This window comes from Bos indicus x Bos taurus, chromosome 26 (assembly GCF_003369695.1).
Source record: "Bos indicus x Bos taurus breed Angus x Brahman F1 hybrid chromosome 26, Bos_hybrid_MaternalHap_v2.0, whole genome shotgun sequence".
In the NCBI taxonomy this organism is placed as follows: Eukaryota; Metazoa; Chordata; class Mammalia; order Artiodactyla; family Bovidae; genus Bos; species Bos indicus x Bos taurus.
This window is the reverse complement of record NC_040101.1, coordinates 33,057,043-33,082,923: the sequence shown is the minus strand read 5'-3', so window position 1 is coordinate 33,082,923 and position 25,881 is coordinate 33,057,043. Positions and strand designations below refer to the sequence as shown.

Genomic DNA, 25,881 nt, shown 5'->3' with positions numbered 1-25,881 from the left:
CTGTGTGTCCTGCAAGTCCTTGGGAGCCTGAGACCAGCTGCTGCTTTCCAAACATCAACCAGGAATCACACTAAGGATTCTCACCCATAGCCTGGGTGCAGAGCCTCTCACAGGTGAGGGCCCCATAGTACAGACCCTGGAGATGCTCCCACTGTGTCCCCACCTGACGAGGCGCTCTTTAGTAATGCTTCAGACCTGCCACTGTGGACAGATGTGCCCCCTTCCTCTTCTTCCCTAAATGGTCCCTAAAGATTATGAAGAGGAGAGCTGGCCACACACACACAGATAAAAAGTCACTTGGCTGTTCTGTTTTCTAAGGCAAGAGTACTGACATGATCAAAAACAGTTGGTCTGTGACAGAAAACTAAAATCTCTACCCACAAACCACTGTTCTGGACTCCGGGGTACCCCTGGTTGTTTGGGGGAACCTTGTGGAAGTCATGAAAGTCCAAATACCAACTGCTAAGTGGCTTCCTCCAAAAGACTCCAGGTGATAAACACTGTCTCCTTTGAGAGCTGACATGTTCAAGGATTCTCTGAGAAAAGGTGGGCAGAGTTCCCACTGGAATGGTGAGTCGGTATCTGTGTACTTATGGGGCATGAGGCCTTTGGCTCCCACTGGTCAGCTGAGGACTCCCGGGAATCAGCCTGGGTGCCAAGTCTCTCAGAGGTGAGGGCCCCAGGGTACCAACCCCGGGTCTCAGCGTCCTCTACTATGTGGCAGTGATGGGAACCTTCTCTACCCTCGTTCCTGGCACTCAGCCTCAGGCTCTGGCTTCTGCAGAGAAATGCTCTCCTCTTCCTCTCCACCCTTTCCGGGGCCCTGCAGGGCAACGGAACCCCAGCGTGGCTTTTACCCTTCCAGCCATCCCTCACCCCGGCCTCATTTCTTGAGAGTGGGAACATCTCTGGCGCTGGCTTTGGGGAGGTGATGGAGTGGCCGCTGTCCCCCTGCCAAGGGGGATGTCACGCCACTGGAATTTATGTGCCAGCTTTCCTTGCACCAGCTTTTCCCAGGTTACCTCCCCAGCCATTACTATCCCATTGGTTGCCATGTGCTTTCCCCTAACTGTCACCAGCCCACACTGCCTCTTTGTTACCCCGCAGCGCTGAGGCAGCCCCTTCCCAAGCAAGGGGCTGAGCTTAAACTCCACATTGTGAAATAGTTCCTCCCTCTCTCCTGTCCCCCCTCGCTGGCCTCCCCTGGGCCCCAGAGCCTTTAGTAAAACAAACCCGCCAAAAGGCATTCTCTGCTCTGTTTGCACAGCACGAGTGGGCCCCTGAGTTGCCTGGCGCCCCTCATCTTCCACGAACACACTTCCCCTCCTTATTGGTATTCAGTCAATACTTTCCTTTCCTGACCCTTCCCTGCTTGGCCTCTGAAATCTGCCGACAGAAGGGCCTTTGTTGAAGGAGCAGAGGGGTGCAAACACCAGGGTTCCGGAGACGTCGTGTGGACTCCAAAGGGGAAATGAGTCGTTGCTCGAGGGGTCGGGGGGGCACCCAGGATAGCGGTTCCTCTGAGCATCTCCGGAAGCAGACTCTTCCTGAAGACAAACCTTTCGTGTCTTCTTATAGACCCAACACCATCTCCATAGCTAACTCATTGATTTTTATTGTTCCAAATTTGATTCCAAAACATGGGCCAGAATCTGGGGTCTGGTAAACATTTCGTTACACAATTCGCTGGAAGCACTTAGCTATAACGCATGGCTTCCAACACTGAGGTTCAGGTGAGGGGCCTCTCAGGCTCCCACCATCTGCCAATTCCATGCGTCTGCAAGCAAACGCCATCAGAACCAGGCCTCTCTCCTGCTCGCGAGTCATTCAGGTGTCCCTGGTTAGACTGCTCTGCGTCTAAAAGCAGCCCAAGGCCTTCACAGCCGGGCACCCCAGAGTCTCAGGCATGCTGTCCTGTCCTGGCAGGCGTGGACTCAGCCCCTTCTGGAACTCTCAGGGAAGGAGGCAACAGGCCAAGCAGCCCACCTCCTGGCAGCCCACTCTTTAGGAAGGCTGCCCGATACAGAACAAAACCCACTTCTTCCTACTAGGTGACCACTTTTGAAAGTCGTGCTTCTGGAACAAATCGGTCCCTTGTCCTCATGACAGTCTGTCATGTCGATTTTTAAATGACTCTCAGGATTCATCTATATTTGTTTTCATCACACCAAACAGCCCCGGTCCCTAGACTCTATCTCATATGTAACAGTTTCCAGATGACCCTTGATGACAGCCCCCTCCTCCAGAATATATCTTGTGTTCTCCCTGCAGCCTCCCACAATAAAACACAAATAAATAAATAAATACACAATTTTACACAAAATCCAAATCTTAGTTACGAACGCTGTTCTCTGGATGCACTTAAATCAGAATAGATTAAAACAGGCCTATCCCCTCCCCTGAAGAGGGTGTTTTGCCTCTGTTAGTTCAACCTAAGACTGCATTCACTCTTTTAGCCACCTTACCGCACTCCTGACTGATGCTCAGCTTGAAATCACAGCCCCTTTTCATAACAAGGGCTGCTTAGTCAGGTCCCCTCACCCCTCTTCAATGCTTTAACAGTCATCTTCATGTTTATCAGCATTTCATTTCACCTCATTGATTCCCACCTAGTTCATGGAGCTCTTTTTCAGCCTTACTTCTATCATCTTGGGTATAACGGCCATCCCTTGCAGCTCTGAGCCACTTGTGAATCTATTGAGCATCTTTTTTGTATGCTCACCCAATCCATTAATAAGAATGATAGAGCAGGGTCCAGAGATACTAATGACTTGTCTAAGGTGTCAGAGCCAGATAAGGACGGGACAGAGCCAGATCTAGAACACAAGCCTCCTGGCTCCCAGTTCAGTGCTCATTTCTATCACACTCTGCCAAAAAGTCCACAGCTGAGACCCCTTAGATAGCTCTCACCCTGGCTATCCACCATACCTACATCCTTACTGCTCCATCCTGATTATAGACAGGAAAGTCTGGTAAAGGCTGGGTTCCTAGAAAGAAGATGGAAAACTGTCCCCTGGCTGAAGGATCCTACTTAGTCAAACCATGCAGCTTCCTCCAGGGAGCCTCAGGAATAGGCTCCCCTCTCCCCCACCAACAGACCTGAAAAGGCAAGGAGCTCTCAGGGAACTCCTTCACAAAGATGCCCATAAATGAAACAGAACAAGAGAGACCACAGAGTTTCTGGGGATAGTTCCGAACTTTGGAAAGAATCTGTACAATGACAGTCACTTACAGAAAGCTTCAGCCCTCTTACGAACAATTCTCATTGATCTGTCCTAGAAACATGACTGTTCCCTTGAAAAATCTGCCAAAGATAATGGCCAATTAAAGAGCTGACCCTTGGCTCGCATTTTTGCTCTGAGTATAACTCTAGAGAGCACAGAAAGATCACTGGGCAAACGTGCCAGGAAAACAGGTCAAGGTGAGCACAAGGATTCCTAATGATTCACCAAGACTAGCTGTCTTGTGAAATAGAGCACTCCCCTTCACCAATGTGTTTAAGTAAAGGCTGGAGTAGATTACTTTTACCCTGCTGCTGCTGCTGCTAAGTCGCATCAGTCGTGTCCGGCTCTGTGCAACCACATAGACGGCAGCCCACCAGGCTCCCCCGTCCCTGGGATTCTCCAGGCAAGAACACTGGAGTGGGTTGCCATTTCCTTCTCCAATGCATGAAAGTGAAAAGTGAAAGTGAAGTCGCTCAGTCGTGCCTGACTCTTCGTGACCCCATGGACTGCAGCCCACCAGGCTCCTCCGTCTATGGGATTTTCCAGGCAAGAGTACTGGAGTGGGGTGCCACTGCCTTCTCCCTACCTGGATCCAAAGCTCGAAGCTCCCATACCCTCTCTGTGACAAGTTCCTTGTGATTCCAAGCAAGCCATCACTGGGCCCAAATAGCCAAAACAATTTGGAAAAAGAAGAGCAAAGTTAGAGGACTTACATGCCTTGATTTCAAAACATATTTAAAAGATACAGTAACCACTTCTAGCGATCAAGAGTCCAGTGAGTACACTGAAGTCCACTGATCAAGACACCACCCTTTCACTGTAGGGGATGTGGGTTCAATCCCTAGTTGGGGAACTAGGATCCCACATGCCACAAGGCACAGTCAAAAATTAGAAGAAAAAAAAAAAGATACAGTAATCAAAAGAGTGTGGTACTAAGATAAAGATAGACAAAAGGACCAATAGAATAGAACAGAAAGGTCAAGAATAAACCCTTATGTGGTCAAAAGATCTTTGACAAAGGTGCCAAGACCATCTAATGTTATTAATAAAAGGACAGTCTCTTCAACAACTGAGGTCCAGAACACGGGACATCCACACGCAAAAGAATGATATTGAACCCTCATCTCACACCATATTTTAAAATTAGCTCAAAATAGATCAAAGACCTAACATAAGACTCAAAACTATAAAAGTCCTGGAAGAAAACATACGGAGAAAGCTTCATGAAATTGGGCTTGGCAATGATTTCTTGGGTATGACATAGGCAAGAAAAGCAAAAATAGACAAATGGGAGTATACCAAACTTTTAAACGTCTGAGCATCAAAAGACACATCAGGGACTTCCCTGGTGGTCCAGTGGTTAAGACTCTGCACTTCCACTGCAGGGGGCACGGGTCTGATCCCTGATTGGGGAACTAAGATCCTGCATGCCAGAGTAAGGCAGCAAAAAAAAAAAAAAAAGACAGTCAATAGAATGAAAAGGCAAACTGTGGAATGGGAGAAAATATTCAAGATAATATATTTGATAAACAGTTAATACTTAGAATGTTTAAAGAACTCCTACAACTCAATAACAGCAACAACCAAAAAAAAAAAAAAAGGCAAAAAAACCCTAATTTAAAAATGGACAAAAGAAATTGCCCAAAAGCTTTGGGCATTTTTCCAAAGATGATATATAAATGGCCAAAAAGCATATGAAAAGACGCCTGACATCACTAATCATCAGAAAATGCAATCAAATTCACAGTGCCATGTCACCTCACACCCATTAGGATGGCTGTCATCAAAAACAACAGAAAATAGCAAGAGTTGGTGAGATGGTGCAACCACCATGGAAGAGTATGCTGAGTCCTCAAAAATTTAAAACTAGAACTACTATATGATCCAACAATCCCACTTCTGGTCATATAGCCTAAAGAATTGAAAGCAGGCTCTTAAGGAGATATTTGCACACCCATATTCACAGTGGCTGAAAGAGATGGGAATACCAGACCACCTGACCTGCCTCTTGAGAAATCTGTATGCAGGTCAGGAAGCAACAGTTAGAACTGGACATGGAACAACAGACTGGTTCCAAATAGGAAAAGGAGTACATCAAGGCTGTATATTGTCACCCTGCTTATTTAACTTATATGCAGAGTACATCATGAGAAATGCTGGACTGGAAGAAACACAAGCGGGAATCAAGATTGCTGGGAGAAATATCAATAACCTCAGATATGCAGATGACACCACCCTTATGGCAGAAAGTGAAGAGGAACTAAACAGCCTCTTGATGAAAGTGAAAGTGGAGAGTGAAAAAGTTGGCTTAAAGCTCAACATTCAGAAAACGAAGATCATGGCATCTGGTCCCATCACTTCATGGGAAATAGATGGGGAAACAATGGAAACAGTGTCAGAATTTATTTTGGGGGGCTCCAAAATCACTGCAGATGGTAACTGAAGCCATGAAATTAAAAGATGCTTACTCCTTGGAAGTTAAGTTATGAGCAACCTAGATAGCATATTCAAAAGCAGAGACATTACTTTGCCATCAAAGTTCTGTCTAGTCAAGGCTATGGTTTTTCCTGTGGTCATGTATGGATATGAGAGTTGGACTGTGAAGAAAGCTGAGTGCCGAAGAATTGATGCTTTTGAACTGTGGTGTTGGAGAAGACTCTTGAGAGTCCCTTGGACTGCAAGGAGGTCCAACCAGTCCATCCTAAAGGAGATCAGTCCTAGGTGTTCATTGGAAGGACTGACGCTAAAGCTGAAACTCCAATACTTTGGCCACCTCATGCAAAGAGTTGACTCATTGGAAAAGACTCTGATGCTGGGAGAGATTGGGGGCAGGAGGAGAAAGGGACGACAGAGGATGAGATGGCTGGATGGCATCACCGACTCAATGGACATGAGTTTGAGTAGACTCTGGGAGTTGGTGACGGACAGGGAGGTCTGGCATGCTGCGGTCCATGGGGTCGCAAAGAGTTGGACACGATTGAGGAACTGAACTGAACTGAAGTGAAATAAGCCAGTCACAATGGCAAATACTGTATGATTCCACTTCAGTTCAGTTCAGTCGCTCAGTCGTGTCCGACTCTTTGTGACCCCATGGACAGCAGCATGCCAGACCTCCCTGTCCATCATCAACTCCCAGAGTTGACTCAAACTCATGTCCATTGAGTCAGTGATGCCATCCAACCTTCTCATCCTCTGTCGTCCCCTTCTCCTCCCGCCTTCAATCATTTCCAGCATCAGAGTCTTTTCAGATGAGTCAGTTCTTCGCATCAGGTGGCCAAAGTATTGGAGTTTCTGCTTCAGCATCAGTCCTTCCAATGAATATTCAGGACTGATCTCCTTTAGGATGGACTGGTTGGATCTCCTTGCACTCCAAGTGACTCTCAGGAGTCTTCTCCAACACCACAGTTCAAAAACATCAATTCTTCAGCACTCAGCTTTCTTTATTGTCCAACTCTCACATCCATACATGACTACTGGAAAAACCAAACCTTTGATTAGATGCACCTTTGTTGGCAAAGTAATATCTTCACTTACATGAGGCAAATTAGAATAGGCAAATTCAGCGAGACAGAAGGTAGACTAGAGGTTACCAGGACTAGGGGGAGAGGGAGAAAAGGGGAGCTACTATTTAATAGGTACAGAGTTTCTATTGGGGATGGTGAGAAGCTTTGGGTATAGATAGTGGTAGTTACCCAGCATTGTGAATGTAGTTAGTGTCACTAAACTGTACACTTGCAAATGGTTAAAATTGTAGGTACTATATGTATGCGTGAGTGTGCTCAGTCTTGTCCAATTCTCTGCAACCCTGTGGACCATAGCCTGCCAGGTTCCTCTGCCCATGGGATTTCCTAGGCAAGAATACTGGAGTGGATTGCCATTTCCTTCTCCAGGGGATCTTCCCAACTCAGGGATTGAACCCGAGTCTCTCACGTCTGGTGTGTTGACAGGCAGATTCTTTACCACTGGCACCACCTGAGAAGTACCAAAATGGTAAGTATTAAGTTGTATATATTTTACTGCAAAAAACCAAAAATGTTATAAAGGGGGAAAAAGAGGGCATTAAGAGGCAACAGTCAGTTTTGTCTGGGGAGGGAAGCACTGTGACAGGGAGGTAGCATTTCAGACAAACTAAGGGAGCAATGTGGGCCCATCTGTCCCTCGTGCTCCGGTGCAGACAGTAGAGGAGGAGAGGAGAGCCTCTGTGGTCCTCTGGCTCTCACTCATTCCAGATGCCTCATTCTAAAAGACACAGCGCATCTGCAACCTCCTCCCAGGCCGACATCCACAAAACACACTACAATTGCGGGGTCCCTGCTGGGGGGAAACTGCACCCCCTCCACCCACCTATGTCTGCCACAGCCTTCAACACCTGACTTTAAACCTACTTCCCCAAAAGACTCCTGAGTGGTCTCTCTTTTCTTTCTGTTCCTCTGTTTTCTAAAATTTTCTATTACAAAAGGCAGTACAGCATAGTGGGTAACAACTAGCTATGTGACCGATTTACTTAACTCAACCATGCCTCAATTCTCAACTGTAAAATGGGGATAATCATCGCTTAGGACTGCAACAATGAAAAAGAGAAAATGCCCAGAAATTATTTGGCACATAAGTGCTTAACCAATGGTATTCAACTCTCTTTAAAAAAAATATTGGAATGATGGCTCAAGCATTTTTAAATGCCTTGTTTAACTGGAAAAAACAAATAAATCTCTTATCTCTTATCTTTCTTTGCTTTTCTCTATTTTCCAAATGATCAATATCACAGCAGAATTATTTATATAATGTTTGAGATGGTTTTTTAAAAATCCCCACACCCCTAGAAGTTATTCATAAGAGCCCCCTCCTGTGTGCACTCCCCTCTTCTCAGTGCTTATGAATTGTTTATTCCTTACCGATTTTATCAAGCTATAGGAGAGAACTGGCTGCTTTTTATTCCTTTGAGCCCCTCTAAAAGGTCCCCAGCAGGATGTAATCCCTAAGGACGACCTATCCACAGCTCTTGCCTCCAGCTCTGCCCCAGGCCCTGCATTCCCTGACTATCCTTATTTGTGAAGGCTCACAAAAGTATGGCTGTGAGGCAGTTGGGGGTAGGGGGTGGGTGGGGCCGTGAGGGGAGCTGGGGGCCAAGGCCGAGGCTGTGCTGAGGACATCCTTCCATGCTGCGCCATGTCAGCCACTCTGGTGTGCTGGTCGCCAATCTTGTGCTGGCCGCCCTCTTCGATAGAGGCTCCGGGGCCAGCCCAGTGGGACGTGTGCATTTTCACTTGAGCCTTGACAGCAGGCAGAGATTTAATGATTGGAAAGCACTTTGAGAGCCCAGAGTGCTCCCTAATTGCCAACTCATAATCCCCAAATCGCTCTCTGCATGGCAGCAAGAGGTGAAGCATCTGCCCTTGGGAGGGTCTTTGTTCATGGGGCTCTCACTCCAGAACCAACCTGTGCAGAAGCAGACAGGGGCTCTGCCCAAAAAGGGGTCCCCACCTAAGACTCAGCAAGCATGCTGGGGAACAAGGCTTCTCAAAGTGTGGACGAGACCAGACTTACCAATAATGCAGATCCTTGGGCCCTTCCACACCCATTAACTTGGGGTCTTTGATGGCAGTGCTGATTCCCACACTATTTTAAGTGCTGATGCTTTAGAGATAAGAATGTGGGTCTGGGGTCAGGGGGACCTGTTTTCAAACCTCAGCTCTGTCTTTTACAATTATGGTTTTCTCAGGATATATGCCCAGTGGTGGGTTGCTGGGTCATATGGTAGTTTTATTCCTAGTTTTTAAAGGAATCTCCGTACTGTTCTCCATCATGGCTGAATCAATTTACATTCCCACCAACAGTGCAAGAGGTTTCCATTTTCTCCACACCATCTCCAGCATTTATTGTTTGTAGATTTTTTGATGATGGTATGAGGCAATATCTCATTGTACGTCAATGTTCATTGTAACACTGTTTACAATAGCTAGGACATGGAAGCAACCTAGATGTCCACACACACATGAATGCATAAAGCTGTGGTACATACAATGGAATATTACTCAGCCATAAAAAGGAACACATTTGAGTCAGTTCTAGTGAGGTGGATGAACCTAGAGCCTGTTATACAGAATGAAGTAAATCAGAAAGAGGAAAACAAAAATCATATATTAACATATATATATATATATATATATATGGAATCTAGAAAAATAGTACTGATGACCCTATTTGCACGGCAGGAATGGAGATGCAGACCTAGAGAACAAACTTTGGATACAGCAGGGAAAGGAGAAGAGGGAGATGAATTGAGAAAGTAGCACTGAAACATAAACATTACCATATGTAAAATAGATAGGTCTTGGGAAGCTGTTGTGTAACACAGGGAGTTCAACTGAGGTGCTCTGTGACAGCCGGGAGGGGTGGGAGTTGAAGGGAGGTTCAAGACGGAGGGGACATAAGTACACTTATGGCTGATTCACACTGTTGTAGGGAAGAAGCCGACACAATATTGTGCAACAATTATCCTCCAATTAAAAATTTAAAAAAAATCTCAGCTCTGATCCTTACTGACTGTGACCTCAGCAAGTTATCTGACACTAGACTCACAGATCTAGGTTTTCCCTAAAAATAAAACTTTGAAGAGTTTTGCAATCAGATCAGTTCAGCAACACCCTACATGTCCCCTACGAGTGGACTAAAGGGGCTGAAAGCAATTCCCAGAGAACCTTATTTGACCTCAAACTTCCCCAAACATTTTTGATGACCCAACGGATGTTGGCAATTTGATCTCTGGTTCCTCTGCCTTTTCCAAATCCAGCTTGAACATCTGGAAGTTCACGGTTCACATACTGTTGAAGCCTGGCTTGGAGAATTTTGAGCATTACTTTGATAGTGTGTGAGATGAGTGCAATTGTATGGTAGTTTGAGCATTCTTTGGCATTGTCTTTCATTGGGATTGGAATGAAAACTGACCTTTTCCAGTCATGTGGCCACTGCTGAGTTTTCCAAAGTTGCTGGCATATTGAATGCAGCACTTTCAACAAAGGTCCATCTAGTTAAAGCTATGTTTTTTCCAGTAGTCATGTATGGATGTGAGAGTTGGGCTATAAAGAAAGCTGACCACCGAAGAATTGATGCTTTTGAACTGTGGTGTTGGAGAAGACTCTTGAGAGTCCCTTGGACTGCAAGGAGATCCAACCAGTCCATCCTAAAGGAGATCAGTCCTGAATATTTATTGGAAGGACTGATGCTGAAGCTGAAACTCCAATACTTTGGCCACCTGATGCAAAGGACTCATTTGAAAAGACCCTGATGCTAGGAATGATTGAAGGCGGGAGGAGAAGGGGACAACAGAGGATGAGAAGGTTGGATGGCATCACCTACTCAATGGACATGAGTTTGAGTCAACTCTGGGAGTTGGTGATGGATAGGGAGGCCTGGCGTGGGGTCACAAAGAGTTGGACACGACTGAGCGACTGAACTGAACTGAACTGAACTGAACTTCCCCAAACCTTCCTACCTGTGCCAGAAACACCTCACTGACTTAACATCTCACAGACAAAGTTCACGAAATTCCTTTCTGGGAAAGGGAGAGTCTAGGGGTGAGGGATGGTGTGTTAAGGCAGCTCTGACAGGAGGGAGCCCTGTTCCTCAAACTCGGGGTCTGAGGCCGGTTCAGTCCCGTAGATCTGCTGCCTGGAGTGGGCATGTCACTAAAGCGAGGTCACCTTCCTGCTTCGGGTAATTTCCCTCAGAGGCAAGACAGATCCATTTTTAACAGTTCTTCATTTCAGCAGAGAATGCCCCCTGCCTCTGATGGGGGCTGGCGACCAGGACGGGGAGGGAGGCTTTGTTCTTCTGACCAGTGCTGACAGTTTAATTAAACCTAGCTCGAGACGGGGTCAGCGGGGTCAGGCATTCTTCAACAGGGCTCCGGCAGGACATCACAGAGGCGCCTCGCCAGCCACCACGGCCCTGGTAATGAGTTATCCTGGCCCTCACGGCGGGGATATAAATAAGGGGAAATAAATACCCCAGGCTGCCCTTAATCACCCACCCTCACCCCCTCCGGGCCCAGCAGAGACACAAAAGGTCAATCTTGTCAAGGCTAAAAAGAAGCCCAGAGGAGCTGGGTTTCCAGAGCGGCCTCTGAATGAGGATGGGGATGAAACCGGCAAGAGGAGGGATGGCAAGGCATCGGGAGCAACTCCTCTCCAAATCCCAAATCTGGGAGTTCACAGGCAGTTGACACACACGGTGCTCCCCCATCCAAAGTGGGTGAAGACTCAGTTTTGCTGCTCTAAGAGGTTATTGTTGTTTAGTCGCTAAGTCCTGTCCAACTCTTTGCAACCCCATGGACTGTAGCCCATGGGGCTCCTCTGTCTATGAGATTTCCCAGGCAAGAATACTGGAGGAGATTGCCATCTTCTTCTCCAGGGGATCTTCCTGACCCAGGGATCGAACCTGAGTCTCCTGTATTGGCAGGCTTTACTACTGAGACACCAGGGAAGCCCCATAAGAGAAGGAGGAAGGTTCAAATCTCTCTCTAACCCTAACCTTAACCCCTATGTGTATCTGTGAAACAACATCGCCACATACTCGCGTGGTGGCTGTCAGGTGAGGAAGCTGATCTTAAATCTAGTTAACCTGCCACCAGGGTATAACCACTCCTGGCAGGAGACACAGGTCCAACCAGTTAAGCATCTGCTCCCTCCACCACACAATGACACACCAAACTGCTGTCAGGTCAGAGGATGCAGACCACTTTCAAAGAGCACTAGTGAGGAATCCTCACCTCTGGAGGCACAGCGCCTCCCCCACCGCAGCTGTCTCACACAGCTGTCAAGTGTTCTCAGCACTGACCACAGTGCCTGGCCCATAAGAGGTCCTCTGTAAATGTTGGGTGGGTGGGTCGGGGGTGGATGGGCCAGTAGATGGAAGGTGAGAGGGAAGGTGGATGTGGTGAGGGAGGAGAAGGGAGGGTGGGCGAGGCATGGGGGGAATAGATGGGTGTGTGGTAGGTTTATGGCTATGTTGGTAGATGGGTAAGTGCAGAGTGAATGGGTGGGTTTGGTGGGTAAATGAGTGAAAGACTGGATGGGCAGGCAGATGGATAGGTGAGTGGGAGGGTGTTAGATGTGAGGACCAGTGGGAGGAGATAGAGGATGGAGAGATGGTCGAATTGAAGATGGGTTGGTAGATGGGTAAATGGGAGCACAGAGAGGAAGGCTGGAAGGGTTGTGGTAGATGATCAGATGAGAGGTGGGTGGGGTATCAGCAAGTGGATGGGTGGATGAGCAGGTGGGTGAGTATAGCAGGCGGTAGAGAGGGTGTAGGTGGATAATGAGAAAGGATGAGCTTAGACATCAGACACAGCAGGGTTCAAATTTGACTCAACTCCTTGAACAAGTCATAAACCCTCTGAGCTTGCACTGCTTCATCGATAAAAGGGAAATTCACTGATTTTCTGAGCACCTACAATGTGCTACAAGCCTACACCTGATATGCGAGGAAGTTACACCCCTCTTTAATCTCCACAACAGCCTGTGAGGCAGACATTATCTGGTAGAAGAACCTCAGGCTCAACGGGGTTCAAGGAAGTGCCCCAACATTATTTATCTAGTGTTGACTTTAATTCAGACAAGAGGTTTTCCACTGCATACAAAAATGGGAAAATCTCCTGTCATAAAATAATGTACTCTGGGACTTCCCTGGGCATCCAGTGGCTAGGACTTGGTGCTCACGATGCAGGGGGCCAGATTCCACCCCTGGTCGGGAAACCGCCTCAACTAAAGGATCCCATACACCGCAGCTAGGACCCAGTGCAGCCAAATAAATAAGCATTTTTTAAAAATATATACTCTTTTTATTGAGCACCTGGGAAATATAAAGAAGAAAGTCACCCAGAGGTAACGCCTGTTGGCATTTTGTAGTCATTTTCCTGTGCACCCTTTGGAGTGATTTGTTTAGTGATCTTAGTCAAAACAAGTTTGCATGCTGGCTTTGGTATCACAAACATTTATCTGCATCACTCTACGTCTTTCATAAAGGCCATTTCTGACAAGGATATAAATATTCCACCAAGTAGATATACCAAAGTTTACTTAATCGTTCCCCCAAGGTTGCACATTTTGGTTGTTATATTCTTTTCAATATTCTATATTTCAACATTCTAAATTATGCTGCAGTGAACACGTTTGTAATCATATTTTATTGACCTTAGGGTCAATCCCCAAACGCTAGAGTTCTACATCAAGCCCATTTTCAGACTTTTCATGGTCCCTTCAAGGCCTGGTGTCTATTTTCAACCCGATTACCAAACTGCTCTTGGTCCAAACCAATCATCTCTCTCATCCTGAACGTGGAAAGAAATGGGCTGACTAATCCACCAACTGGAGAAACGTTAGTGAGGAATAACCAGCCACAGGATTTTAACCGCTGGAAGCTTCACAGACAAAATCAGTTGACATGTGGGCCACACTCCACCTGACAGGCTTTGTGTCAGCTCCTTACCCTGCACACCTGGTCTCTCATTGTCATGCTGATATAGCATAATGACCCCAGTGGGGGGAAAAAATCTGTGACTTGTTCCAGTTGAAAAGGATTAGTAACGGATCTCTCAAAGGAGAAGAAACGTCACCAGATGAGAGACCAGAAACACCAAGCCCTGCCTCCCCTCTTACCCTCCTCCTATGGGGGGGTCCAGAGTGTGACTGCGCCAGACAGTCCCACTGCCCACAACTCATCCCCTTGGCCCAGGGGTGAAGCCTGGCCGAAGATGGGCCAATCGGATTCTTTCCCTAGAAATCTGGGCTGGGACCACAGACACAAGGGGATCTGAGCTCCAAAGTCACAGGAAGTAAGAGAGGAGTGACCATGGTGTCAACCAAAGTCACAGTGGAACTGAGATGCTGCTGGTAAACCTAAGACACTGGTCTGCCGGGAGAAGTGGGACAATAAAGTAGATGGTCAGAAAGAACTAGAAATACCCCTCACACCTCTGGTCCCCACTGTGCCTTGTTTCCTGTCAAGAGGAGCCCATGAGTCTGCTGCTGATGCCCTTACCATACCCCAGCCCACCCCAGCCCACCCCACCAGCCTGCAGGTCCTGTTTCTGGAAGCAGGAATGCCCAAATGCTCCTCAGCCAGACCACTGGGAGAGTAAACAGAGATGTTTGGAATGCCAGATGCTCAAGTCAGTGGATTGGGGATGAGAAGGATAGAAAAGAATATTAGCAAGTAAGTCTTTAGGCACTTGCTCCTGCATCCTTCCCTATAACCATCACCAGAGGAAAAAATACAGGGTCCTAACACCAGGGATAAACATCCAGATCAATAAAAAGTCTTGTTTAATCATTTCTTCTCAGCATGTACCCGTTTTGAGATGACCTGAACTGGAGAGGCATCAGGAAGTACTGTCCCTGGTCATGAATTTAAGCTCTAGGCTGATCTACATGGGGAGTGCTGCACAGCAGTCCTCCCCAAAGTCACATCAGCCTGAACACCTGTACTCACAGGTGGGCTTAAGAAATATCAAGAGGAAACAAAATGACAGTCTACAGACTGGGAGAAAATATTTGCAAATGATGCTACTGAAAGAGATTAATTTCCAAGGTATACAAACAGTTCATCCAGCTTAATATAAAAAAAAAAGTCCAATCAAAAAATGAGCAGAAGCCCTAAATAGACTTTTTTCCAAAGAAGATATCCAGATGGCCAACAGGCACATGAAAAGATGTTCAATATTGCTAATTATCAGAGAAATGCAAATCAAAACTACAGTGCGGTATCACTTCACACAGTTAGAATGGCCATCATTAAAGAGTCTATAAATAATAAATGCTGGAGAGGACGTGGAGAAAAAGGAACCCTCCTCCTACCCTGTTGGTGGGAATGTAAATTGGTATAGTCACTATGGAGAAGAGTATGGAGGTTCCTTAAAAAAACATACTAAAAATAGTGTTACCATATGATCCAGCAATCCCTGGGCATATATCCAGAGCAAACTCTAATTCAAAAAGATACATATACCCCAATGTTCATAGCAGCAGTATATACAATAGCCAAGACATGGAAGCAACCTAAAATGCCCATGAGTAGATGAATGGATAAAGATGTGTATATATAGTTAGTTAGTGTTAGTCGCTCAGTCTGATTCTTTGTGACCCCATGGACTGTAGCCTGCCAGGCTTCTCTGTCCACGGGATTTTCTAGGCAAGAACACTGGAGTGGGTTGCCATTTCCTTCTCCAGGGAATCTTCCTGACCCGGGAAGAACTCAGGTCTCCTGTATTGCAGGCAGAGTCTTTACCATCTGAGCCACCAGGATATACAACAGAATACTACTCACTTATTAAAAAAAGAAATGAAATAATGCCTTTTGCAGCAACATGGATGGACCCAGAGATTATCATATTAGGTGAAGTAAGTCAGAAAGAGAAAGACAAATATGCTATAATATCATTTATATGTGAAATCCAAAGAAAATTATATAAATGAACTTATTTACAAAACAGACTCACAGACATAGAAAACAAACTTATGATTAATTACTAAAAAGGATAGCAGGGGGCAGGAGGAGATATAAATTAGGGGTTTGGAATTAACATATACACACTACTATATAAAAATAAACAACAAGGACCTTCTATATTAAACATCCTATGATAAACCATTATGAAAAAGAATGTATATATATACATATATATATGGGTATAACTTGGCTATACAGTAGAAAGTAACATTGTAAATTGACTATACTTCAATTTTTCAATGGTTAAAAAGAAGAGGAGAGCTAGAGAAAATAGTCTCCCTTCATCCAGGCCAACAGTGCTCTGCATAAGGACTGGCTTAGTTAGGGACTAGATAGATAGATGGATCAACATATACAGTAACCACATATACAGTAGAATATAATTCAGCCATGAGAAAGAAGGAAACCCTTCCATTTGTGACAGCATGGGTGGCCCCCAGGGGATTATGCTAAGTGAAATAAGCCGAAGACAAATACTGCATGGTATCACTTATGTGTGTGTGTATAAGTTGCTCAGTCGTGTCTGAGTCTTTGCGACCCCACAGACTGTAGCCCACCAGGCTTCTATGTTCATGGGATTTCCCAGGCAAGAATACTGGAGTGCCATTTCCTTCTCCAGGGGATCTTCCCAACCTAGGGATTGAACCTGGGTCTCCTAGGCAGATTCTCTGCCATCTGAGCCACCAGGGAAGCCTGCTATCACTTACATGAGGAATCTAAAAAAAAAGTCAAATTCATAGAAGCAGAGTAGAAAAGTGGTTGCCAGAGGCTGTGGGATGGACAAATAGAGAGAGGCTGGTAACAGAGTACAATCTAATGTATGACATGATGACTATTGTTGAAACACAGTCCTAACATAATTGGAATTTACCAAAAAAGTAAAACTTGAATCCCTTCAATAATATGTGAGATAATGGATACGTTAAAGAACTAGATGGAAGCAGGGGACCCTTTCATCATGCATGTGTATATCAAATTATCACAGGACACACTTTAAGTAATTTCAATTTTGTTAATTATACCTTAGCAAAGCTGAAATTTAAAAATAAATTTAAAAGTTTTTAAAAATAAAATAAATGACGGAGGATCAAAGCAGTGTCCAGAACTTAACAGCAACAAGGGACTTGCTCCAAACCCTAGATGGTGAAGGGCATCCACGTGACCGAAGGGAAGAAAGTCAAAGCAGGTGAATAATGCTGGGAGAGTAGGGGCCAATGTGCAAAGGGCTAAGAGGGCTTAAGAGAAGGGAAAAGAAAAGCACAGAAGGAGACCAGGAGAAAAGATGTTCAGGATGAATTTTTGCAGAGAGTTAACAGAAGCAGAAGATATTAAGAAGAGGTGGCAAGAATACACAGAAGAACTGTACAAAAAAGATCTTCATGACCCAGATAATCACGATGGTGTGATCACTGACCTAGAGCCAGACATCTTGGAATATGAAGTCAAGTGGGCCTTAGGAAGCATCACTACGAACAAAGCTAGTGGAGGTGATGGAATTCCAGTTGAGCTATTTCAAATCCTAAAAGATGATTCTGTGAAAGCGCTACACTCAATATGCCAGCAAATTTGGAAAACTCAGCAGTGGCCACAGGACTGGAAAAGGTCAGTTTTCATTCCAATCCCAAAGAAAGGCAATGCCAAAGAATGCTCAAACTATCGCACAATTGCACTCATCTCACACGCTAGTAAAGTAATGCTCAAAATTCTCCAAGCCAGGCTTCAGCAATACGTGAACCATGAACTTCCAGATGTTCAAGCTGGTTTTACAAAAGGCAGAGGAACCAGAGATCAAATTGCCAACATCCACTGGATCATTGAAAAAGCAAGAGAGTTCCAGGAAAACATCTATTTCTGCTTTATTGACTATGCCAAAGCCTTTGACTGTGTGGATCACAATAAACTGGAAAATTCTGAAAGAGATGGGAATACCAGACTACCTGACCTGCCTCTTGAGAAACCTGTATGCAGGTCAAGAAGCAACAGTTAGAACTGGACACGGAACAACAGACTGGTTCCAAACAGGAAAAGGAGTACATCAAGGCTGTATATTGTCACCCTGCTTATTTAACTTAATATGCAGAGTACATCATGAGAAACGCTGGACTGGAAGAAGCACAAGCTGGAATCAAGATTGCCAGGAGAAATATCAATAACCTCAGATATGCAGATGACATCACCTTTATGGCAGAAAGTTAAGAGGAACTAAAAATCCTCTTGATGAAAGTTAAAGAGGAGAGTGAAAAAGTTGGCTTAAAGCTCAACATTCAGAAAACGAAGATCATGGCATCTGGTCCCATCACTTCATGGGAAATAGATGGGGAAACAGTGGAAACAGTGTCAGACTTTATTTTTTGGGGTTCCAAAATCATTGCAGATGGTGATTGCAGCCATGAAATTAAAAGACGCTTACTCCTTGGAAGGAAAGTTATGAGCAACCTAGATAGCATATTGAAAAGCAGAGACATTACTTTGCCAACAAAGGTCCATCTAATCAAGGCTATGGTTTTTCCAGTGGTCATGTGTGGATGTGAGAGTTGGACTGTGAAGAAAGCTGAGTGCCGAAGAATTGATGCTTTTGAACTGTGGTGTTGGAGAAGACTCTTGAGAGTCCCTTGGACTGCAAGGAGGTCCAACCAGTCCATCCTAAAGGAGATCAGTCCTGGGTGTTCATTGGAACAACTGATGTTGAAGCTGAAACTCCAATACTTTGGCCACCTCATGCAAAGAGTTGATTCATTGGAAAAGACTCTGATGCTGGGAGGGATTGGGGTAGGAGGAGAAGGGGACGATAGAAGATGAGATGGCTGGATGGCATCACCAACTCGATGGACATGAGTTTGGGTAAACTCCGGGAGTTTGGTGATGACAGGGAGGTCTAGCGTGCTGTAATTCATGGGGTTGCAAAGAGTCGGACTCGACTGAGCGACTGAATTAAACTGAAAGTTGTGATAACTCCCATAAGAGGCAGCTTGGAGAAAGGACAGAACAAGAGAAAACGAGAGCTGCTGGGGCTCAGTCAGGACAAGGCCAGCTGCCCACCAGGGACCAGTAGCAGCATGGACCTTGTGTGCAAGAGCTGGCCCCCAGGCTAAGGGGGTGCCTAGGCTGCTGGGAAGGATCTTGTGCCTTCAGCCATCAAGGAAAGAAAAGTCAAACCACCCTGGATGTGCCTGGCACCAAAGGGCCAGCCTACCAGTTATAGGGGGGCTGACAGAGAAGGCCTAGCTCAAGCCCAAGGGTGGCAAAGGCCAGCAGAAGAGATTCTCACTGAGAGATCGTCTCCACCTCTGTGGAGAGACCTCCAGGTCAGAAGAAGGAAACAGAAAGTGACCAGAGAGACAGAACTGAAAGGGACAGAACTGAAAGTTAGAGCTCCACCCTAAAACAAAACCTCGAAAGCAGGATCCATGAGAAATTCTGTGGCTGCCTTCAGACCACCGGGCTTACCAAGGAGCGGCAATCAGGACAGAGGTGGAAAGAACTAGCCATATTTAATCAGAGAAGAGAGATCAAGCTCCAGGCTCCACAGGCACACCTCTCAGCACTCTGCAGCCCCATGGTGCCGACCCCACCCAGCCTCCACCCCTTGTCTTACCCATTGCATCTCCAGACTTACATGCACCACCACCTACATGGGGTCCTATAAGCTTCTTCAGGGAAGAACCAGCAGCCCAGTATCTCACACAGTGCTCTGCTGGGCACACAGAAGGTCCAAACCAATGGTTTTTCAGGTTTGTTAATGATAACTAAACCTCCCAACTCAAAATTAAAAAACCTGAAAACTCCTCAAAATTGAACAAAAGTACTGTCCTTGATTGTTCTAGGTACTTACAGAAAGCAAAGCTAGAAAAATCAAAAATTATTAAAAACCTATTTAGCGTTCAAAGTTAAGAAAATGTTTCTAATACACAGATGTGTCCAACAATGGAATTGGCTGCCCAAGGAGGTGATGAACTCCCCACTGGAAGTAGCCAAGCAAAGATTAAAAGACTATACATACACTAAGAGGCTGCAGAAGAGATTCCTTAGGTAATCTCTAAGGTCCTGTCCAACCCAAGATCCCACAATTGTACAGGAGAACAATTACAGACATATCTGGTAAATCATGGAGCCACAGAATTGGCCACTACATTTTAAACTTGAAAGAAACACATTTACAACAAATAAAAGCATGACTTCATGCTTTTAACAAGCTGGCAGACCTCATTACTCTGAGTTGAAAATAGATCCAAGAAGGGCTTATTTGAATGAATAAACCTTCCACCCAAGGCAGGTTATCAAAGGCAGCAAGAGATGCATGAGAACTGTCCTCTCTATAAAGTCTGGCATCACGACTGGCAAGTATGCCCACCCCAAGAACATCACCACACCACACTGCCAGGGGCAGCACACAGAACTGGACAGACTACCAATTCTATCTAGTGCTTGCCACAGAGAAATGTCCCTAAAAGCACTGCAGAAAGATTGCCTTAGATCACCCGGATGATGCCTGCCAGGTGAGGAGTGTGGGGGTCACGGTCATGGGAATGTCCAGGCTCCACTGACCACACACTGCTCCCCCACCCCCAACAGGGCACGGGATAAGACCACAGAGAGAGCTTTCATCCATGGAGCGTCACTCACAGCCTCGACAGAGCCTGGTTATTCTGGAACAGCAGCTCTGGTAACGTGTGCAACAGGTTCCGGTTGAGTCGTCTAAAAAAAGAGAAGAGAGGAGAGGTTGGAAGTGGCCAAGCTGTCCAGGAAACCCAAACGACTTTTCAAAAAGCACAGGATTCAGAGTCAGAGGGCCCAGCGTTCAAATCCTAATGTGTCACTGTGTAACCCCAGGGAGTCACCTTCTCTGAGCCTCAGTTTCTTCATCTGTAAAGTGGGAAATTCACCATCCAACATTGGGGAGGATAAGAATAGAACGTCTGAAAGCCCCTCAGTGGAGGACCTGACATGTCCTGTGCAGTCAGTAAAAAGAGCATCTTTCCTTCCATTATTCCATCCATGCCCATCATTATCTTCACTTTAGATTTCTAAGTCCCTGTATCAGGGACTGATTCAAATGTTATCTGTTTGTGAACTGGATACCTGACTACTCTTGAAATGTGAGATATACCCTAATGGGATAGGACTGACCACAGGGTTCTGATTCTTTATTGCTTTCATTCACATTTGGCCCAAGGATGATTCAACAGTTTTATTGCTTTAGGTATTTTTTTCAAATTGAAAATATCATTATAGATTTTTAAATTATTTATGAAAATGCATGCTTAATATTTTTGTAAAGCCTCAAATAGGAGAAGAGAAAGCATTAAGCCACCTGAATTTTTCTTACTCAACAATTTGCAGATGTCTTTCCATGCCAGACAGGCTTCCCTGGTGGCTCAGACTGTAAAGAATCTGCCTGCACAAGAATATACAATGGAGAAAAGACAACTCTTTAACAAGTGGTACTGGGAAAATTGGTCAACCACTTGTAAAAGAATGAAACTAGAACACTTTCTAACACCATACACAAAAATAAACTCAAAATGGATTAAAGATCTAAACGTAAGATCAGAAACTATAAAACTCCTAGAGGAAAACATAGGCAAAACACTCTCTGACATAAATCACAGCAGGATCCTCTATGACCCACCTTCTAGAGTAATGGAAATAAGAAAAAAAAAAAAAATATGGGACCTAATTAAATTTAAAAGCTTTTGCACAACGAAGGAAACTATAAGCAAGGTGAAAAGACAGCCTTCAGAATGGGAGAAAATAATAGCAAATGAAGCAACTGACAAAGAATTAACCTCAAAAATATACAAGCAACTCCTGCAGCTCAATTCCAGAAAACTAAACGACCCAATCAAAAAATGGTCCAAAGAACTAAACAGACATTTCTCCAAAGAAGACATACAGATGGCTAACAAACATATGAAAAGATACTCAACATCACTCATTATCAGAAAAACGCAAATCAAAACCACAATGAGGTACCATTTCATGCCAGTCAGAATGGCTGGTATCCAAAAGTCTACAAGCAATAAATGCTGGAGAGGGTGTGGAGAAAAGGGAACCCTCTTACACTGTTGGTGGGAATGCAAACTAGTACAGCCACTATGGAGAACAGTGTGGAGATTCCTTTAAAAACTGGAAATAGAACTGCCATACGATGCAGCAATCCCACTCCTGGGCGTACACACTGAGGAAACCAGAATTGAAAGAGACACGCGTACCCCAATGTTCATCACAGCACTGTTTATAATATCCAGGACATGAAAGCAACCTAGATATCCATCGGCAAACAAATGGATAAGAAATCTGTGGTACATATATACAATGGAGTATTACTCAGCCATTAAAAAGAATGCATTTGAATCAGTTCTAATGAAGTGGATGAAACTGAAGCCTATTATACAGAGTGAAGTAAGTCAGAAAGAAAAACACCAATACAGTATATTAATGCATATATATGGAATTTAGAAAGATGGTAACAATGACCCTATATGAGAGACAGCAAAAGAGACACAGATGTATAGAACAGTCTTTTGGACTCTGTGGGAGAAGGCAAGGGTGGGATGATTTGAGAGAATAGGATTGAAACATGTTTATTATCATATGTGAAAAAGATCACCAGTCCAGGTTCAATACATGAGACAGGGTGCTCAGGGCTGGTGCACTGGGATGACCCTGAGGGATAGGAGGTGGGAGGGGGGGTTCAGGATGGGGAACACATATAAACCCATGGCTGATTCATGTGAAAAAGATCACCAGTCCAGGTTCAATACATGAGACAGGGTGCTCAGGGCTGGTGCACTGGGATGACCCTGAGGGATAGGATAGGGAGGGAGGTGGGAGGGGGGGTTCAGGATGGGGAACACATATAAACCCATGGCTGATTCATGTCAATGTATGGCAAAAACCACTACAGTATTGTAAAGTAATTAGTCTCCAATTAAAATAAATAAATTAATTAAAAAAAAAAAAGAATCTGCCTGCAAAACAGGAGACCCGGGTTCGATTCCTTGGTCAGGAAGATCCCTTGGAGAATGAAGCAGCTACCCACTCAAGTATTCCTGGAGAACTCCATGGACAGAGGAGCCTGGCTGGCTATAGTCCATGGGGTCGCAAAGAGACGAGTTAGACACAACTGAGTGACTAACACTTTCACACTTTCGCTTTCTTTTCCATGCCAGACAATAGAGAATGACAAATCTATTTTTAATTATGTTACTTTTAGTATGTCCATCATTTCTAATTCTTCTATAGCTGGAAGATTATTTAGTACTATAGACATAGGCAGGAGTAAGAAGTTTGGTTCTGGAATGTGGCCTTACAGACAATGCAGAAAAAATTCAGACTTGTCTGAGGAAGGCAGTGAAGTTTAACCTGACTCATCTTGACACCTTCGGTAACCAATTCTCTGACACTGGAGTGCAGGATTCCTACCCAACAGCAGGGCCTGTGGGAGGTGGGGGGAATGACACTTACAAAGTACAAAACCTTGGCACTCACACCATGTCTGTGGACCACCTTGCAGGAGCATCACCTAGGAAGCTGGTGAGAGAGGCGTGTCCCAGGCTACCCCAGACCTGTTGATTCGGGCTCTGCATCTCAACCAGATCCCCAAGGGCTCTGAGTGCACATCAAGGCTGAGAAGCACTGCAGTCTACTGTGTGTGGGTGCTCAGTCATGTCTGACTCTTCAACCCCACGGACTGTAGCCCACCAGGGTCCTCTGTCCATGGGATTTTCCAGGCAAGAATACTGGAATGGGTTGACATTCCCTCTTCCAGGGGATCTTCCTGACCCAGGGATCAAACCAGAGTCTCCTGCATCTCCTGCATTGGCAGGTGGATTCTTTAGCACTGAGCCACCAGGGAGCCCCTAGTCTACCATATATTTTGAATTTCCCACAACCATCTCCTTTAACAGCTCTAGAGGATGATAAAGTAACTGGGCAAAAGCTTTCTTCTGCTGGGAGGGAGGAGGAAATATAATTTGACGAGCTGAGTCTCGTTGGTCTGTGGTTACCTCCTAGGAGGTCACCTTTCATCTGACATGTGAGAAAGGTACCATTTTCCAACACAGGACAGTTAGAGTTACAATCTTAGACCAGCTGGAAGAAGTTTACTTTAAAGGTCAGGCTCCTCGGGAAACACATCATTGCCTTGGGGGGAATAAAGGACCACCAATGTAATCCTTAAAGCAACAGGAGTAGATACCAGATCGCTCCAATTTCCTTAAGCTCATCCAATAAATTAATCCTATATTTACACTGCATGGTAATCACTGGGTTTTGTTTTGTTTTCCCCTAAGACTTTCTCATTTCCCTGGCTTCAGTTTCTGAAAAACACTTAAAAGGAAAAGACATTCAACTGCTAAAGTGGAAAATCAAAGGACACCAAAGGAGAGACCCAGCATGTGGAGTGACCTGCAGAAAGCTAAGAAAAATGGCAGGGGTAGTAAGGCCCCGACTGGCCTCATTCGTGCCAGGCACTGGGATAAATGCACTGTAGGCAGTACCTCAGCATCGGAGGGGAGGCAGAAGGGAAAGCTGACTTTCTCTCTTTTGAGTACAAAGCATGCACATAACCTCCCATCTCCTCCCCGAAATGACCCCGGAGAAAGTTTGACCATCGTCATCTCACCACGTGGCTGGGCTCTCAGGTTCTGAAGATATGTTTGTAGGCCTGGCTGAGCTGTCTCTTTGATAGCTGAGGGGAGTGGGATGTGAATGACTCCCCCAAGTCACCACCGAGTGGGAGAAGTTTCCGTGGCTCCCACTCCACATTACACGTGCTCCTCCCCCTCAGCCCACTCGGAGTGACTGAGTGCTCTGCCCCCTTCAACATCAAACAACCAAGCCCAGTGACCCACCATCCTCACGGCCGGCAGTACCACCTGCGTCTGCTTCTGGGCTCAAGTCTGTAACTACTTAAAAGAACCAATCATGTCTGTTCCCAAACCTGCTTATGCCAGAGATACTTATAATTATATAAATGAATAATGATTACATTGATGAATGAAACACTAGTGTGAAAAGAGAGTCATCTCTAGAAAAGCTGGTTGGCTGCCTTGGAAAGAATCACTATAATGAAAGATGCTAATTAAAGAGTTGTTGGGTAAAAGACTGGGGGGTGGCAGGGGGAGGTCATAAAAGAAATGCACAATTTCCCAGCCAGATTGCTTCCAAGGGCCCTCTAAAAATCTCACTCTGCCTTAAAGAACCTAAAAAGTAAGACATTGGCAAAAATTGAAAGAAAGAAAAAAAACACGGAGCCAGGTCAGCAAATGCACATAAGTTTTCACATCAAATGGATAGTTTCTATGACTCCCTACTTTATCCAGCTTTTATGATTAACTGATCCACCACTGGTCTCCAACAAGTCAGAGGAGAGGGTGTGGGCCATCCACAGCCGGCACTGGACTCCCCGGGGACAGAGCTGTCACATACCACAGGAACAGTCTGCCATGCAGCTGCTGGTGACTCACCCAGGAAAAAAGAATAGGAAAAGGAGAGAAGGGACAAAAGTCTCCAGCTACATGTCATGACTCAAAAAAGAGGATCCCGCCCACGCTTGGGTGTCAGCAGCAGGTGTGGCGAGGGCCACCAGTCCTGGCTACATTCCTGCCCACCTCTTCTCTTCCCGCAGGCCATGGCAGCCCCGGAGCCAGAGCTGAAATGCGTAAGGACCAAATCACCCCACAGAGAGGTCGTGAGCATGTCTTTTGCTCTGAGCCTTGGAAAGAAAATAAACATGGGACGAAATATCTGTTGTAGCTCTGGGTTCCTTATGGCTCAGTTTTAGACCCGGATAAGAAAAAGTTCAGCTTGGTTTTTCTCCAGGCTACAGGAAAGCAATGAGACAATCATCTTCTTTCCATTTACTTAATACCTAATTTTCTTTGAAGTAAAAGAGGAAAGTGAGGTGTTAGATTACAGCCATTAAGCGCTCAGGCTTTGGCAGCAAAATGATCTGGATTCTAATCCCCTCTTCTGCATTTAATCACTTAATAATCATTTAATAAGGCAAGTGCCTTAACTTTTGTGCACCTCCGCTTCTCATCTGAATGACACCGCTGACCACAGTGTTGTTTTAAGGATTAAATGAAATATTGGAGGACAAAGTATTTATCTTGGTGCCTGGCATAGAGTAAGGCAATCGATAAAAGCT

At 45.3% G+C, this 25,881-nt stretch overlaps 1 protein-coding gene across 1 annotated transcript in view; it reads right to left on the bottom strand.

The window, feature by feature from the left end:
- The window catches only part of SLIT1 (slit guidance ligand 1), a 174,788-nt gene that overhangs the window by 125,324 nt on the left and 23,583 nt on the right, over positions 1-25,881 (bottom strand). Inside the window, exon 4 of the mRNA XM_027528881.1 lies at positions 20,352-20,423. Coding sequence (XP_027384682.1) covers positions 20,352-20,423 — 72 coding nt within the window. The remainder of the gene's footprint in view (positions 1-20,351; positions 20,424-25,881) is intronic.